The following is a 19,838-nucleotide window of genomic DNA, read 5'->3' as shown; positions in this document are numbered from 1 at the left end:
ACCTTTAAATTTGCAATACGTTGGTTATCATTCTCCAAGCTTCATTTCAGTCTTTTTGGTCTAACCCAAACGATTCCCTTGTAAGTGAAATAACGTGTGTCAAAATACTTTTCAGTAATCACAGTTTCACTTTGTTTTTAGTATACAGTGGACACCGTTTATTGTAATCACGGATAATGTTATCAACCATATTATATAATCACTTTTATGAAGTCCCGTACGGACAAATACTAAAACATTGAAAATCTTCTGTTCATTGTGATCATGAATTCGGTTTATGTTATCATATTTGTTTTCAAGGATTTTGTTCTCAAGTATGTGCCTTGCCTGAACACACTTACTTCTTCAAATATGAAAGTGCTAAAGGCTGTAAAACCTTCAAGGAACGAGGAAGAGTTTTATGTTGTTCGAGTATGTCTGATGAAAAGAAAAGCCTGTTAGTGATGGGGAAAAGTAAGAACACACGTTGCTTTAAAGGCATCAGTAAGTTTCCAGTGGACTATCATTCCAATTCTAATGCATGGATGACTGCCCTGATTTTCAAAGAATGTCTACTGAAGTGCGACAATAGGCTGGGCCGTAAAATAGTTTTGCTAGTTGACAACTGTGCAGCACACATTGTGAATTGTGAGCTCAAGAACATCAAGGTGGTTTCTTTACCGGCGATTACAACTTCATAAGGAATCATTCGCACCATGAAAGCATATTATTGCCATGAAATGCGCACAAGAATCTTAGAAAACATAGAGGTCTCACATAAAACTAGTGCCGATGACCTTGCCAAAACAACCAGCTTTCTCGTTGCCCTGGATCTTCTAGCCATGTCATGGGATAATGTCTCAGCACATATATTAAGGAACTGTTTCCGGTATGAGGGAATTTTTAGGACAGTTACCAGAAGTAGACGAGGATTTTCAACTTTGTCCAACAGGCTTAACGGAAGATGAACTTCAGGAATGGATGAACATTGATGAGGGCATCATTACAGATGCGAAACAGACAAAGATGACTTAGATATGAGATAGCGATGCTGATGATGACGATGTTGCCGAAACTTCCCTAACACTAACGAATGCTGAAATGAGACAGGCGCTAAATATTAATGGACTTTTGAGAGACAACAAGAAGCAAACAACGATTAGAGACTATTTTACATAGCTGAAAACAGTTAATGGTATTGCAGTGCTGTGTACCGGTATCTGTTTCATTGTAGTAAATATAGGTTATGAATAAATACAGTAGGCCACCTATCAATTTTTATTTTTCGGCTACTGTTATCAGCCGGTTAATGTTATCAAATGATCTGAGTCCCAGAGTGATCATAATAAGCAGCGTCCACTGTATTTGTATTAGTGTTCGTCTTATTTCAGAGCTTAAATGTTATTAACCTTACTGTTTTATTGTATGCATTTTTAGCGCAGCGGTGGACGAAACACTTTGAGGGAGCAAACCATTGATCATCAAGGCAACATTGGGACATCGCATCCCCCACGTTGCAGTTTAAAATCCATCACCCGTCAGACAACTCAAGACATCTCGGACAGTGTTTCTGGGAATAAAAGGATAAAATTGGAACTTGTGCCTTTGATTGAAACATTGAAGGAAGATAGGGTGTGTTTGCATGAGAAAAGTCGTGCAGTCTTGGCTTCGACTGTTACTTCAACAACGGGAAGTCAAAAGTTGTATCGGAATGACAATGGGGAAATCAGTGCTGAATCATCCGAAAACTCTAACATTTGTGCTAGATCGGATAACCAACAAGGATCAGATAACACTGTCAATAAACTGTGTCTGTCTGAAATGGCAGAAGCTATTGTTAAGAAAAGTATTCGAGCATTACAGCATAGCGATATTGGCGAGATTAGGAGTTCTGTATCTCTTAGTGTGCAGAAGAGCAGTCATCAGAATGCAGCATCTTCAAACTTGAAAGACAGTTCTCTGGAACAGCAGGGGAGACTTCAGATAGTTTCCAAAACAGTACCTATCATAGATAAGCAAGCCTCATCAGACTGCATAAATGGCAGTGCAGTACAGGAAAACAAAAGCAGAAGTAGCCCTGCAATTTCTGTATCACATGGTGAAAGTTATGAGAATATGCTAATGCACAGGAAAGATAGTTTGTGGGCTAGTACAAGAACAGGAGGTTGTAGATATTCCCCTGTAAGAAGTTTTGTATCTGATAGTGACATTCAGAGAGATGTGTCATTGATTGGCAGGGAGAACAGTGTTGTACAACAAATGGAGGAGAATATTTCCAGTAGAAGTACTCTGTCATATGGAAAGAATCAAGAAGCAGTGCAACAAATCCTTGCAAATTCTTCCGTAAGTTCTTCAGAGAACATAACCCTGGCTGGAATTTTGTCAGGAAATTCAGGGGCAAATCGTGTTCAGGTGGAGGGAGATGACAATAGAATGTTAAGAAGTTTGCTGTGTATTCATGAAAATTCAGAAAAAGAAAAAAGAGATACACTTGAAAAGGAAGATGCAGGTACCAATACAACAAAGTCTGTAACCCAGGAAGGAATGAAATGTGATATACTGAAGGAGAAAGATCGATGTTCAGCTTCCAATAATACTGGAGGATTGTCAGGAAATTCAGGGGCAAGTCATGTCCAGGTGCAGGAAGATGAGAATAACATGTTAAGAAGTTCGCTGTGTATTCATGGAAATTCAGAAAAAGAAAAGAGCGATACACTTGAAAAGGAAGATACAGATACCAATGCAACAAAGTCTGTAACCCAGGAAGGAACAAAATGTGATATACTGAAGGAGAGAGATCACATTTCAGCTTCCAATAATACTGATTCACTTTGTGAAACAGTGAACAGTTGCAGTAAATTTGATGATGATGGTGGTGGTGGTGGTGGTGGTGGTGGTGGTGGTGGTGGTGGTGGTGGTGGTGGTGATGACTGTGATGGTAATGACTGTGTTGGCAGTTTCACTTGTCATGATTCTGGTAACAGTTTCTCTTGTAAGAATTCATTGACAGATCATATTTTTAAACAGCATATGGATGTAGGACAGACTAACACTCTCCATTCAACTCCTCCATCTATAATTGCCTTAAAGTGTTCAGATTCCAGCATTAACAAACTATCTCCTTCTGATGTTGGTTCAGTACAGAGTGCAAACATTTCTGGTAGTGTTCTACAAAAACTGGAAACAGTTAGTAACTCTGTGCAGACTGGGGACAAACAAATAGAAGATGCACTAGCTAGCAATAGCATTGTTTGTTCTGTTGATGACAATGATTTAGTTGTAGTATATCATTCAACTTCTAATAATACAAGCTGTGTGAAACCACTGGAAGCCGAATTTACACCTGATGTGAAACCATTAGAAATTGAATTAAAACCTACAACCATTGAGGAAGCATTATTGATATGTAAAAAGTATTCACAAATAATTTGTGAAACATCAGGCGAGAATCCCAAACTTAACATGATTAATATCAAAGTTGAATTAACTTCAGGAGACTTATACACTAATACGAACTATAACTTTAGGAAAATCTTCAAGCCATTCATTGTTTTGCAAGATTCGAGATACGATTGTCAGATTTGTAAGACAACGTTGAATAACAGATCAGCTATTGTTAAACATGTTGGAAAGCATTTTAATCTCTTCCCATATAGCTGTAAAATTTGTAATAAAAGATATACCCAACTACAAGATGCAAATGAACACATAAAGACACATTTAACAGAATTAATTTGTGAACAATGTGGAGCAGTGTGTTGTTCACTTATGAGCTATATTAAGCACATGAATGTGCATAATAAACCCTATTCCTGTCATGACTGTGGAGGAAGATATCGTTCTAAATCTGCACTTAGGGATCATATTTGGAAAGAACACATGAAAATCAGAACACATGTATGTCAAATATGTGGAAAAGCATACTTTCATGCTGGTAATGTTGCAACTCACATGATATTTGCCCATGCAGACAGAAAAATTGTGTGTCAGTACTGTGGGAAAATGTATTTCCGTAATAACATGTTGAAGCTACACATAAGGCGATGGCATACTTGAGCAATGTTTAGTGTTTTTATAGATATAAATCATTACCGAGCTGCTAGTTTGTATGTGTTCTTTTATTCCGTAAGCTGGGTTGAATCCGATCAAATATTGGAAATTAAATTTCATGCAGTGCAGGTGGATCACAATGTAAATTTGAAAGTTTTACTGTTTAAAAGTTTTTGTTGGTTTCAGCTCACATTTTACAAATAATAATGGAATCTATCTACCAATATGTGAATCCAATTATTATTATTATTTTTTTTTTGGGCCGATGATCTTCGATGTTTGGCCCCTTAAAACAACAAGCATCAATCATTTTGGAGTTTTAAGAAATATATTAAGTGTTTATAACAATATACAGAATTTTATTACAGTCTTTATTTGTAAAATAGCAGAGCACACTTAATTATATTTGGGATCAGTCATTGTTTCAGATTGTGACACATGGCCAGATACAAGGAATAGTGTAAATACAGCTTGGATGAAGTGGCACCAATTTATGGAAGTCCTTTTCGACTGGAAGGTCCCGTTGTACTTAAAATCAGCGATTTATAGGACAGTCATTCGTACTGAAGCAGTACAGGGGGTGGAATGCTGGCCAGTCACAAAAAAGACATGAACAGCATCTCCATGGAAATTAGAATGCTTCGATGGACTCTGCGACTCAGTAATGTTTGATGCTTGCTTGTTGTTTTAAGGGGCCTAACATCGAAGGTGTGAAGCTTGCATCCGGGAGATAGTAGGTTCGAATCCCACTATCGGCAGCCCTGAAAATGGTTTTCCGTGGTTTCCCATTTTCACACCAGGCAAATGCTGGGGCTGCACCTTAATTAAGGCCACGGCCGCTTCCTTCCCAACTCCTAGTCCTTTCATATCCCATCGTCGCCATAAGACCTATCTGTGTCGGTGCGACGTAAAGCCCATAGCAAAAAAAAAAAAAAAAAAAAAAAAAACATCGAAGGTCATCGGCCCGCGACTCAGTAAATTGGACCGCGTAAGGAAACAGGATGTCAGGGCGGCATTTGGAGTGGCTCCGATTGCTGGCATTATGTGGGAGACTTGTCTGAGAGGGTATGGTCACGTACTGCACAGCAGTAATACCTCAGTTGCAAAGGTAGTACTAGATTTGAACCCAGAAGGTCATCGACAACGGGGACGACCAACGAAGAGATGGCTCGACGCACTGTCGGAGGATATGTGCTTGGTGGGCATTACTCCAGTTGACGCCAAGGATCGGAAGCGATGGAAAGCGGACCCTGCAAGTATGCGTGATAAACACTAGGGAGGAGGAGGAGGAGTTATAAATGAAGTACATACAATCAGAACCAAGTACTGAAAGAACAATAAAGAACAGTATGGAATTTTACGGGGCGAGGCCGTGGGAGGCATTTGCAGGGTTAAATCACGAGATATTAGTCACACTTCCTCATTAATATATTTATTAAATGAGAATTTATAAAAAAACAAGGGGCCTAAGAACAGTCATTGGGGAAAGCAAGTTAATTTGTCTGTTAACTGTAAAAATTGAAATACAGTTCCGTACGAGAAAAATAATTATGTTAAATTTCCATTACAAGACATGTACACATGTGCCTGTTCAGAGGTGTTTGACATTCAGATTTCCTATAACGTATAATGACTCTACATGATTGGTGCCGGAAATTTTAAACTTTGAATTACATAAAGAAAAATATTAAACAATGTAAAATGAACACTCAGTTAAATAATTATAATTGAACACTAAGGTGTTCTAGATGAAGAGGATATCCTGAGTCCATGCAGATTTCACTCCCGTAAAACAAAATTGATCTGAAAACTACCGGTGTAAAGATAGTTTTGTTCGGGAGCTGACTTCTTTCTTACAGAATACTGGTGATCGCAAATATGAACTCACCGCATTATCTTTGCTGCACCGTGATTTAATCTCACCTATTATATTACCATCATGGGAGAAACCACACTGTAAATACTTGAAATGATCTACCTTTTTCAGTTTTGTATCCGGAACCTGCCATTTAATTCTCTTAGGACTGGTACAACGGGGGGGGGGTGAGGGAATCTCTGTGTAAATCACTTATTACTTTTGCTTGCATGCTACCACCGCAACATATGTTGTAGGTAGCTACCCAGAATTAGACACCGATAGACTGTTGGCTAGACTGATTCTTGGCAGTGTCTCGCTTTTGACTGAGATGCTAACTATCGTCGGATGAAGTTCATTTCGATCATCTTCTCTTCCTGTGCTTGCGTCTGCTGGTTATCACCAACAAGCCTAACAAGGGTATCTATAGAGTTATGGACAAAGATTTATGTAAAACTTTCGTGAGGTTAAATTGTGTGGGTTCGGCAGCCCTGAAGATGATTTTCCGTGGTTTCCCATTTTCACAACAGGCAAATGCTGGGGCTGTACCTTAATTAAGGCCACAGCCGCTTCCTTCCAACTCCTTGGCCTTTCCTACCCCATCATCACCATAAGACCTATCTGTGTTGGTGGGACGTAAAGCCACTAGCAAGAAATAAAAATTGTGTGGGTTCAAAACCAATACATATTTGGGCTTAACATCTCTAGTTTTTAACCCTTAATTTTTTTTTCTGTCATGTAAGCGAAAGTTTTGGAGAGCATTCTCATTGTAAAGTGGTCAAGATGTTTGCACCGAAATAGAAAGTGCACAGGTTTGAGTCTCGATTGTTTTTTTTAAAAATTTAAAATCAAAGTTATTTTTGTTGCTTGCTGTTGTTAACCCTGTTTTTTTATACCATTCCATTATATACATACATCATCCTTATGGACTTATTGCCTTTGAGCTTTCTATCTGTAGGCTTCTGTGAATTAATTGCCTCCACGATATTCGTATTTGCGACTGGCTCTGTGGCCCCTTTTAGTTCCACATGCATCCTTTTATGGATAAGTTATAATGTTCAATGCAGATAAAGTTGGAATTCAAAAAGACAGATTTAGGCAAATTTATAGCAAATGCATTAGGGAATGGGATAATTTATCAAACGTTTGATACATTTCCAAGTTCTTTGTAATCATACGAAAAAACTAGGTAAACAATATTGATAGGGAATCTGCCACCTGAGTGGTGATCCTAAATGGAGATCGGTGATAATTGGAATTAATCATAATATTCCTTTCTATGAGTAGCACATATATAAAACATTTTTCGAATAGATATAGTATTGTGACTAAATATTTTAATGGAATATATTATCAGTAAATGAACGTATGGAAAAAAATCATGCAGATGAATAAATTATGTACGTAATAAATATCCGGCATAATGAGGACTCAAACCTAGGAACCTAATGTTACGAAGTGAGCTTTTTAGCCGTTAAGCTACAAGAATGCTTGACATGGTGTCCGTACTTACAACAATTATCCTGGGGTTTGAAAATTGAAAATTCAAAAATTGAAGTCCATTTGAGGTGATTTTTCAGTTAGGTTTTTTTTTTTTTTTTTTTTTTTTTTTTTTTTACTCTTATAGAGTTCCGTCACGAAAGCCTGACATGTAATGTGTGTTCCCGATGTTTTAAAAAACCAGGAAGTGATGTGACAGCTACAACTCAAGAGAAGCATTCGTGATTCAAATACTGCAATTCAATACCCCTCACTGTTACGGTATCATGTTTTTATCACATACAATGCTAATTTAAACAATTTGTTTTACATCGCACCGACACAGAAGGTCTTAATGGAGATGAAGGTATAGGGAATGTCTAGGAGTGTGAAGGAAGCGGCCGTGGCCTTAATTAAGGTACAGCCCCAGCATTCGCCTGGTATGAAAGTGGGGAAACCACAGAAATCCATCTTCAGGGCTGCTGACAGTGGGGCTCGAACCCACTATCTCCCGGATGAAAGTTCATGGCTGCACGCTCCTAACAGCTCGGCCAACTCGCCCGATACTAATTTAAGCTAATGTCCCCCAAAATATAGCTAATAATTTTCAGTTCTCGAAACTTGCCTGGCAGGTAAATTCTTATTGGGCCCTCAAGTGGCTGATAAATTATGCACTGGATAACTACGATTTATGCTCCCGATAGCGCTACGTGGGAGTGATCGTACGGAAATATATTTTTATGCAGAGGGCAAGTCACGCGCCACTTTACCCGTAGGTGGTAAAACTGGCTTTGAGGTTTATTTCCTACTATCTACCTGTCGTATGGCTTTTAGTGTTGGGAGTGTCCAAAGTCATGTTCGGCTTGCCCGGCGCAGATCTTTCTATTTGACGTCCATAGGGACGTGCATGTCTTCATGTTGTATGATGATGATGACGACGATGATGAGGCAGGGAGAGGGTGAAACCTGGTGTTCGTACGTAATCTACTCCTATCAAATAACTCCAAGGTTTCTGCTGTACGTCTCCATCCGACGGACTAATTACCATGAACAATGTCATGTACCATATGAACATTGTGGGGAGGTTTGGAATTTAATCCAGGCTTTTGTCACACAACCTACCGATCAGATATTGTATACCACCATCTCTTCTAACCTGCTATCCAACATTTTGATGGTGAAATGTTTTTCGACCAACGGGACTCAAACTGGCTAACAATGGTGTCAGACCATTTAGACTTCAACGCCATAACGATCATGGCCACCAGGCATTCTACTGACATCACTTTATTTGTGGAAATGCTCTTAATAAACATATCTTCAAGTTCCAGATACTAGACTGCTTACTATATTTCCAACCAAGCAAATCTCTCCCTGCCACTTTTATACCTTTCAATGGATGATCTATGTAAACTGCGAACAAAAAGGTCTAATTTTATGAATTTCTGGTGCTGTATGGCAACGGAGTTTATTTACCACCCTTTCTACAGGGTGACCCAAAAGTCTATTAACATTTGAGGAGGCAATACTTCACGGAATAATGGAGGTAGAGAGGTAATAATTGACACACGTGATTGGCATGACATGGCTTTTTATTGACACTAAGATAGAGTACTCAAAACGACCAACAGATGGTGCTTCATATGATACACCAGCAAAAATTAGCATAACTATCAAGGTTTAGCAAAAAACGGTGTTCTTAACATGTCGGCTATCATTCATCAACAATACCTGTAGTTGAGGGACAATGTTGTGAATAGCACTGTACAGCTATGGTGAGAAATTGCTGTCGGATGTTATCTTGTAGTATGCCTAATAAGGTCGGAAGATCGCGGTAGACTTGTGACTTCAGGTAACCCCACAACCAATAATCACACGGATTGAGGTCGGGAGACCAGGAAGGCCAAGCAAGACATGCCGCGCTCGCAGGCGCATTTGATGTCTTCTCTCCCGCCAGCTCCTTTATACCGTACACAGGTCTCGTGGCATCACTGACATGTTGCTGCCCAGCACCATTTGTTGGCCAGTTTGTGCACTTGTTGTTGGTGTTAGTGAAACCCCATATCTTGTCAAGCATTTGTGGCCATTTATACCTTTCGTATTGCTTTCCAGCGCCATCTATCGGTCATTTTGTGTACTTTATTTTGGTGTCAATAAAACCCATGTGTGTCAATTATTACCACTCTACCTGCAATATTCTGTGAAGTATTGCCTCGTCAAATGTTAATGGACTTTTGGGGTCTATCTGTACTTCAAGTGTGATTTCATTAAGAACATTGTCCTCTTTCCCATGAGGTCGGTTGTTCGCACTGTGAACAGAAACATTTTTTTTACTTGGAAAGGTTTTCGAAATATTCCTGTCACCTATCCATTGATACCCGAGACCTACTATGAGTTCAACTGATTTTCCCAAATCACTATTCATTTCATTTTCCCCTCCCTTTGTCTTCATCAACATCATCATTATCATCATTTTCCAGCTCCAGTTTTCCAGGTGTGGTGTTCAAGCGCTCACCACTTCTTCTTGTCAAAGTGTAGTTTCTCTTCCTCTATGTCCTTCCACTTGGCATTCCTCTTGCTGACGTCCGATTTCAGTGTGTCTATCAAACGATCGCTTGGCCTCCCAACTGGGCCCTTCTCTTTCACTTCTCGGTCCAAGTAATTCCTTGCTGTTCTTATTCTGTCCATCCTTATAACATGTCCAACCCATTGTAACCTACGTCTTCCTAAAAGCTCAGTAACAGGTATTTTGATGCCAGCCTCTTTCCCGTTTGTTTCGTGTCTAATCTTGTCGTCCCTGCTCTTTTGGTTCATTGCTCTGATGAATTTAATTTCTGTTGACTGGATTTTACTATTTGCCTTGTGCAGGGTACATGTTTTGAGCCCATATGTGAGAATTGGAAAATAGGTAGAAAACATGGTAAGTTTTTCTTTCTGTGGTATTTCATCATCCCAGACTAGACTTCTCACTTGAAAATAAAACTGAGGAACTTTCTGAGTCCTATTAAGTATTTCTTGGTTTACTGTGTTATTTTTTTGAAATGATACTTCCGAGGTATTTGAAGTTAGAAACAGACTGTAACAGAGTTCCCACCAGGAAAATATTTGAACCTGTGCCTTCCTTATTTATAGTCATTTCAACAGATTTTGTTTTACTCATGTTCAGGCCATATTCTTTAAACTTGCCATTCAAGGGCAGGTTTCATCAACGTGGGTTAAACCTTAACCCTACAGTTTTAATTCTGAGTTTGACTATTCATTCCGTTTCATCAAGGAGGGTTTTTAATTCTAAGTTAAAACCGGAGTTAAGTTAACCCCTCCTTTCACCTGGGTTAAACTGTTTATTCGAGGTTAAAAGCAAAATGGCCGCCGTAAATCATGCGTTTGATGCCGAGTTGCTGTGGAAATACGTAGAAATCCTAACATCAACAGGGACACTGGCTATCAATTAAGTAATACCTGGTTGCCAGCCATTAAGCATTTACGTAGGTAGTTCCCTCCCCTGTCACTTCACTATTTTTATTTCGTCTCGGTGTTTTCCAAATTCATACGTTCCTCATCGCCAGATGTTTCATTCCAGGCTTGTGTCAATGTCATACACCTGTCAATGTCATATGCTACGTACACATGCTATGTGAACCGCTTAGACTGATTCTGATGGTTCGATCAGCTTCCGCTTCGAACGCTAGCGCTGTGCCACGTCCGGTGAGCCATCTGGTGGCGAATGAACGTACCAATTCCACTTCTATTATAACATCTAAATTGAAAGAGTCATTGTTTAAGAAGACTTTCTCGTAGGCAGTCAAGATTTTCTTCTGATGACGCAGAGCACAGTTCTCTGCGAAACGTAAAGAATTTCACCTTATTTTCTTGACACGGCATAAGCCCAAAAGCTTATACAGTATCATATCTATATAGTTAGGAATGTTGGTAATCCTGCAGTACTCTATGTTCGACCACGCCCAACTTGATGCGTCGCTCTACCTATATAGCTCCTTACCGGCCTTGACAATCGGGTCCGCGCACTGTAATCGGAGTAGTTAAACAGCTCGACAAGTGGTGCTGGCGGCCTAACCATTTGCGGTAGAAATGCATACTTCTTTACAGAAAAGATATTGACTTTGATTGCCAATTTATCGTAATTTAGAGTTATGGGGAATTTTACATAGGTTAATACTGTTAAAATGATTAATCCTAAAGGTTACTTTCGTTGATATTTGCCAAAATAATGTCGTGAAATGAAACTGCGAAGAGATGGAGTAGTCTAGTATGTTACATTGACTAATACTGTTAAAATTATTAATCCTAAAGGCTACTTTCATTGATATGTGCCAAAATAACGTCGTGAACTGAAACAGTGGAGAGATGGAGTAGTCTAACTGACATTCCTTAACTGTGAGGAGGAATAATAGTAATCGCTTTTATTATCATGGCATTTAGATAAATAGCAGAACTTACCACAATACTTTTGTCTTATGATGTTAATCTTGAGATTACGAGTCATTGTTCAATTAGAGTTTTAAAATTCTTCAAGTGCTGCTCTCAGGAGCGCGGCGGGACAAAACATAAAAGTCGTACTTTTTAAAATATTCGTTGTATGGATAAGAAGTATTTTGACTCAAACATGTTCAAATTTTAATTTCAATATAGGCTATAGGGAGCGTGCACGGTACTAGTAACAGAGCGCTCTGGCGGAGTTGCGAGTATTAATACGGCGAGAGTCAGTAGCGTAGCCAGGATTTCAGTTTTGGGGGGGGGGCATTTATTTTGATAGGTGACCAAACTTCCAGAGTTTAGGTGGTATAGAATACCTAAAAAAGAAATTAGTGTCCTTGGATCCAAGTAAGAGTGGTGGATTCGTGCGGATTCCGGAAGCTAATAGTAATCATCATCATCATCATCATCATCATTATTATTATTTTTCTTCTTCTTCTTCCGTTTATCCTACATCTGTGGGGTCACGGGTGCGAACTGTGTCGCACATGTGAATTTGGCCCTGTTTTACGGCCGGATGCTCTTCCCGACGCAACCCTATATGGAGGGATGTAATCACTGTTGTGTGTTTCTTTGGTGCCTGGTAGTGTAGTATGTTGGCTGAATATGAAGAGGAAAATGTTGGGACAAATACCAAGTCCCCAAGCCAGAATATAAATGCGGTAATTTTATTATAATAATGGTCATGTAATAAGCTATAAAGAAGTGACATTTTATACGATTAATGCGGCAAAGAAACACACACATACATGTCGAATAAAGGTTTCTCGCCCTTTTCCATGGCTAGATGTTGAAACCAAGAGAATGATGGCCCACCGTGACTCGTTATTTCGACATTATGAACAAACCTTAGATGACACAGACTTCGAATCTTACCGCATCTTAAGAAATCGCACAAAGCAGTTAATGATAAATAAAAAATGTGCATATTTCCGGAATTTAGCTAACAACTTTAATTCCAATCGCGCATGGGACCAATTTAGAGCTCTGGGAATAGGAAAACATCAACAGAGCCAGACAACTCCTGACATTCTACTTGACGAACTGAACGATTACTCTAGTAGAATAAATATTCAACCTACCCCAATTAACTGCACCGAATCACCGCCCTCCCCTCCAGCCAATCCACCATTCACATTTCACAGTGTCACAGAAAATCAGGTTAAAAAGGCTTTGTACTCGATTAAATCAAAGGCCGCGCGTGTAGATGATAATCCTATTACTTTTATACATAACATTATTGGTGCTGTCCTGCATATACTGTCGCACATACTGAACTACTGTTTACTAAACGGAATTTTCCCTACTGTCTGGAAAACAGACAATATTGAATATTATACTGGTACCTAAGAGTTTAGACCCACAATATCTCTCTGACATTCGTCCTGTGTTCATACTCCCTGCGCTTTCTAAAGCCTTTGAACGTTTAGTATATGAGCAAGTTCTGGAATACCTAAATAAAAATGCTCCTTTGGACCCTTTGCAATCTGGAGAAGGGTCACAGTACCGCGACAGCACTTTTGAAGGTAAGAAGAAACGCTATAGACAAACGACTGCTCACTAAACTTATCATTCTTGACTTCAGTAGCACCTTTGACACTATAGAAATTCCGACTATGATAAAGTAAATGGAACTGCTAAATTTAGACCTGGCTGCGCTTAAGTTTCTTAGTTATTATTTGAGTAACAATCAACAGCGTGTAACAGTAAACGACAAGGCCTCTAAATGGAAAATGAAACCTAGTGGTGCCCCGCAGGGCAGTATTCCAGGGCCCTTACTTTTCTGTATTTATATCAATGACATACCATCCGTGACAGGAAATAACATATCGACACTGCAAGACAAGATATTAACAATGACCTCTGATGACTCAGTATATATCCACAACGAAATTATCTTATACTAAACTCCACAAAATATCAGGCAATCATAATTGGACCACGAAAATTACTGAGCTGCTCAAACAATGTCCCAATCCCGCCTATCCTACTGAATGGGAACATTATTTCCCACAGTAAACCGGTTAAAAATATTGGCTTAATTGTGAATGAAACACTTGATTGTTCTGGTCACACGAAAGAAATACGTAAAAAAAGACTTTTGGAGTGCTTCACCCTTTTAAACGGCAGGGGGATATATTTACATTTGAGCTAAAGGCAAAACGAATACAGACACTCATTCCCCCTATTCTTGATTACTGTTACGTTGTATTAGTTGATATGACGAGAGAAGAAACACTTAAACTTCAACGAGCACTAAATTCCTGCCTGAGATTTATTTACAACATCGGGTACGATGTTCATACCACCCCATACTATCAGGCTGTCTCATGGCTGAAGCCTGATAAACGTCGGCAGCTACACACTTTAACGATGGTGTTTAGGAGTGTTAGCTGAAAGTCAGCCACTGTATATTTCTTCTAAATTCACCTTTTTATCATCATTTCACAACTTAAATACACGTTCTAGATCCTATCTTTCTATTCCATTGTACCGCACAAATACAATTAATAGATTATTTGCGGTTATCGGCGTCACATTATGGAATTCCCTGTCAGCTCAGGTCAGAGAAACTAGCTCTTTATTAAGATTTAAGGTCACCTGCCGAGACGTCCGACTCGTTGGCTGAATGGTCAGCGTACTGGCCTTCGGTTCAGAGGGTCCCGGGTTCGATTCCCGGCCGGGACGGGGATTTTAACCTTCATTGGTTAATTCCAATGGCCCGGGGGCTGGGTGTTTGTGCTGTCCCCAACATCCCTGCAACTCACACACCACACATAACACTATCCTCCACCACAATAACACGCAGTTACCTACACATGGCAGGTGCCGCCCACCCTCATCGGAGGGTCTGCCTTACATGGGCTGCACTCGGCTAGAAATAGCCACACGAAATTAAATTAAACCTGCCGAGACTACCTGCTGAGGACAGCTGACTGAATGTTTGAAGTGTGAATGTGTGCGTGCCTGAGGATGTCATTTTTAAGAGTTTTTAATATTGAAATGAAATGGCGTATGGCTTTTAGTGCCAGGAGTGTCCGAGGACATGTTAGGCTCGCCAGGTGCAGGTATTTTTATTTGACACCTGTAGGCGACCTGCGCGTCGGGATGAGAATGTAATGATGATGAAGACGACACATACACCCAGCCCCCGTGCTAGCGAAATTAACCAATGATGGTTAAAATTCCCGACCCTGCTGGGAATCGAATCCAGGACCCCTGTGACCAAAGGCCAACTCGCTAACCATTTAGCCATGCAGCCGCACTTTTCAATATTAATGTTTTAATATTAATTTAGTTAGTAATGTATTTAAATTTATTTTTAAAACTATTAATTTTTGTAGTTTTAACTGTTTTACGTATCTCAATATTTTATTTAAGATTTTGATTAGTGTGTGGTTAAGTGTACGAGAGGGCCTCGAGCCCTAACTTCGCCACTGTAAAAAAGGCACTAATTAAATAAGTAAATATAGAATGTAAGGGTATGGGTATAGATATTTTGTTAGTTGGTAAAGAAAAATATATGTCACAACATATGCTAGGGAGTGTTTACCTGGTCCTATTAGTTTCCCTAGCGGTTAGGGCAGCGCAGTTGTGAGCTTGCATCCGGGACACAGTGGATTCGAACCCTTCTGTCGGCAGCCCTGAAAGTGGTTTCCCGTGGTTTCCCATTTTCACACCAGGCAAATGCTGGGGCTGTACCTTAATTAAGGGAACGGCCGCTTCCATCCCACTCCTACGCCTTTCCTATCCCACCGTCACCATAAGGCCTATCATTGTCGTTGCGACGTAAAGCAAATTGTTAATTCGTTTCCCTCGCAAGCCTGGGGTGCAGAATATAGTAGCATCAAGTTACAGTTTTATGACGCTAATATTCGTATGTATAATTTTTATTAACGTGCCAGAAACCAACGACATGGAGCTGTTGCCATTTCAACACCGTTTTGAGGGTCACCGACCAAAGTCTGGATTTGAACCTGCGAACTCGGACTCAGATGGACAGCGACTCAACCAAGTGAACCACATGAAAAGGAGGCGTTTTTGATTATTGTTATAAATAGATTCAGTTAGTATGTTTACACAGGTTTTATGAAGAGCATTTATTAAGGCGTACGTTTTCCAACTGTCCTAAATGCACGAGACCTGACGGAAGAACTAGCTGGAAGCTAAAGAGCCTTGCAGGGGTGTCGCTTCCTTCTCTGTACACTTTTCCAAACCGAACTCCATGGCGTAACACCCCCGAAGGGCCATCGCCTACCAAGCGACCGCTGTTCAGCCCGAACTCCTGCAAATTATGAGGTGTCCTGTGGTCAGCACGACGAATCCTCTCCGCCGTTATTCTAGGCTGTCTAAGTAGTATAATAAGCGGGCTCGGCCGCCTCCTCCCGCGGGAAATTTGAATTTTGGCGGGAAACTTGAATTCTGGCGGGAAATTTGAATTTTGGCGGGAGATTTGAATTTTGGAGCGAGATTTGAATTTGTAAACAGAGCCACGTGCTTTTTGACAGCTGTCATCGACAACAACGCATCGCTAACCTCACTGCTGCCATCTTGACGGGCCTAAACCTCAGTAGTGCCAACTTAACCTAACTAGCGCGAGGTAAACAAAGCCACGTGTTTTTTGACAGCCACGTGCGTTTTGACAGACAACAACGCATCGCTAACCTCAGTACTGCCATCTTGACGGGCCTAAACCTTAGTGGTACCAACTTAACCTAACTAGCGTGTGGTAAACAAAGCCACGTGCTTTTTTGACAGCTGTCATCCGCCATCTTTAATCTATAGAGCACAGTGCTGCCCTCTTTAGCTACTTACCTTTGAAATGTGGTACGTCACAGCTGTCATCCGCCATCTTGCATCCGAAACCTCAGTGCTGCACTCTTTATCTAGATACCTTTGAAATGTAGTGGTGGCAAATTCTTTATGCTCTTGTTTGGAAACAAAGCCACGTGCAGCTGTCATCCGCCATCTTTAATCCAGAGAGCACCGTGCTGCCCTCTTTAGCTACTTACCTTTGAAATGTGGTACGTCACAGCTGTCATCCGCCATCTTGCATCGCAAACCTCAGTGCTGCACTCTTTAGCTAGATACCTTTGAAATGTAGTGGCGGCAAATTCCACGTGCTCTTGTTTGGAAACAAAGCCACGTGCAGCTGTCAACCACCATCTTTAATCCAGAGAGCACCGTGCTGCCCTCTTTAGCTACTTACTTTTGAAATGTGGTACGTCACAGCTGTCATCCGCCATCTTGCATCGCAAACCTCAGTGCTGCACTCTTTAGCTAGATACCTTTGAAATGTAGTGACGGCAAATTCCACGTGCTCCTGTTTGGAAACAAACCTATGCGCTTTTTTGTCAGCTATCATCCGCCATCTTTAATCTAGAGAGCACCGTGCTGCCCTCTATGTGGTGGTGGTAAATTCTACGTGCTCTTGTTTGGAAACAAACCCATGTGCTTTTCTGACAGCTGTCAACCGCCAGAGAGCACCGTGCTGCCCTCTTTATGCCGGTGGCAAATTCCACGTGCTTTTTGACAGCTGTCATCCGCAAGAGAGCACCGTGCTGCCATCTTTAGCTAGATACCTTTGAAATGTGGTGGCGGCAAATTCCACGTGCTCTTGTTTAGTAAACAAACCCACGTGCTTTTTTGACAGCTGTCATCCACCATCTCTAATCTACAGAGCGCCGTGCTGCTCTCTGCAGTAGCGGGCAATTTGAAAAGTTCTGTTACTTGTCATCCGTCATCTTTAATCAACAAAGCTTCGTACTGCTATCTTTAGCTACATACATTTAACATGTGGTGGCGGATAATTTGAAAATTAAAAAAAACTTCCGTTAGCTATCAACCGCCATCTTTATTCAACAGAGCATCGTGCTGCTATCTCTAGCTACATACATTTAACATGTGGTGACGGCAATTTGAAATTCTATCTAGATGCCATCTTTAATCAACAGAGCACCGTGCTGCTATCCCTTTGAATTGTGGTGACGGATAATTTGAAATTCCGTTAGCTATCATCATTAAACATTAGTGCATTCGCTAACCTAACCTCTCATCTACTATCTTGAAGGAGATTATACGACACCTCCCCTACCACCTCCGCCTCCTCCTCCTCCTCCTCCTCCTCCTCCTCTGTCAAGGCATAACTTTATCGAACACGCATCGCGAAGGCAAGAGTGTGCAGCGATATGCATGTTTAGACTTGCGGATTACGAAAGAAACATAACAAGACTTGAATCGAACCCTGCACTCGATGTCGTTAACTTCAACATGTGATTAAAACATTGTCTTTTGTGTTCAGAACACTACATAAGTAGAATCGAACGCTGTACAACATGTTAGGGGATACCTTTGTTCTAAGAAGATCAGATTGAAACATAACAAGACTAGAATTGAACACTGCACTCGATGTCGTTAACCTTAACATGTGATCAGAACATTGATTGATGTGTTCAGATCACTAAACAAGTAGAACCGAACACTGTACAACATGTTAGGGGATACCTTTGTTCTAAGAAAATTAGATTGCAAAATAACAAGACTAGAATCGAACACTACACTCGATGTCGTTAACCTTAACATGTGATCAGAACATTGATTGATGTGTTCAGATCACTAAACAAGTAGAACCGAACACTGTACAACATGTCAGGGGATACCTTTGTTCTAAGAAAATTAGATTGAAACCTTAACAAGACTAGAACCGAACACTGCACAACATGTTAGGGGATACCTTTGTTCTAAGAAGATCAGATTGAAACATAACACGACTAGAATTGAACACTGCACTCGATACAACATGTGATCAGAACATTGATTGATGTGTTCAGATCACTAAACAAGTAGAACCGAACACTGTACAACATGTTAGGGGATACCTTTCTTCTAAGAAGATCAGATTGAAACATAACAAGACTAGAATCGAACACTGCACTCGATGGCGTTAACCTTAACATGTGATCCGATACAACATGTTAGGGGATACCTTTGTTCTAAGAAAATTAGATTGAAACATAGCAAGACTAATATCGAACACTGTAAGAACATTGTTTGATGTGTTCAGAGCAAAAGTACAACTTCAATGATTTACCTAGTGTAAAAATCAAAAACACACACTGTACACATATCGCATAGCTATCTCGCCTATCACTTGCCTAGTATGAAAATCAAAAACACACTGTGCACATATCGCATAGCTAACTCGGCAACACTTCAAATGATTTGCTTAGTACGAAAATTAAAAAAATCTATACCGCGTAGCTAACTCGTTCATCACACTGCTAAGACGCTTAGTAATTGCAAATACACTGATATATGTCATACGAAAATCAAGAAAGCATACTGCGTAGCCAACTCGCTCGAGTCACTCGCTTAGTAATTGCAACACGACTAGAACACTGATACACGTTACTCTTTTTTTCTCGAAACACACACACACACGGATAAGAATGTTCCGAGATACTACATACTTACATGTTTTTAAAAATAGGGGGATGAAAGATCATAAATTATACGTACACATGTTGTCTCCTCCAAGTTGTAAGACGAAATAGACGCAGTACTGCGAGTTTCCGCTCTAGCTAGCGAACGGAAGTAGCATGATATCTCAGCAAAAAAAATAAATAAATAAATAAAAAAATACGCGTGAGCTTGCATACATGCAAGTCAGACACAATGATGGATACCGCGATTCAAATCCTGACAACTTATGCCGTCAGGAAGGGCATCCGGTGAGCATCTAGCTGTAAATCCCCGATTCTCATGTTAGAAAGGGCAACTTGTTGTAAAACATTCTTAATCCCAGTTCTTTGACGTCAGGAAGGGCAACCGGTCGAAAACAATAGTGTATGATGCAAGAGGCTAGATACTGCCAGTTTTGCGTCAGGAAGGGAAACTAGTCTTAAAACAAATTCTTGCGATTTAAAATCTTAGTTTTGCGTCAGGAAGGGCATCCGGCTGTAAAACAATAGTTCGTGATACA

The 19,838-nt window shown here is 40.3% G+C and overlaps 1 protein-coding gene across 1 annotated transcript in view; it reads left to right on the top strand.

Annotated features, from left to right (window-relative positions):
* LOC136875453 (uncharacterized) overlaps nt 1–6,236 on the top strand; it is a 59,780-nt gene extending 53,544 nt beyond the window's left edge. The window contains exons 3-4 of the mRNA XM_068228222.1: nt 1,417–3,385; nt 6,142–6,236. Of these exons, the coding sequence (XP_068084323.1) occupies nt 1,417–3,385; nt 6,142–6,236 (2,064 nt within the window). The remainder of the gene's footprint in view (nt 1–1,416; nt 3,386–6,141) is intronic.
* The last annotated feature ends 13,602 nt before the right edge of the window (nt 6,237–19,838 follow it).

This window comes from Anabrus simplex, chromosome 6, assembly GCF_040414725.1.
Source record: "Anabrus simplex isolate iqAnaSimp1 chromosome 6, ASM4041472v1, whole genome shotgun sequence".
NCBI classification, from domain to species: domain Eukaryota; kingdom Metazoa; phylum Arthropoda; class Insecta; order Orthoptera; family Tettigoniidae; genus Anabrus; species Anabrus simplex.
Note: the sequence above shows the minus strand (reverse complement) of the source record. Positions and strands in the feature narration are given on the sequence as shown.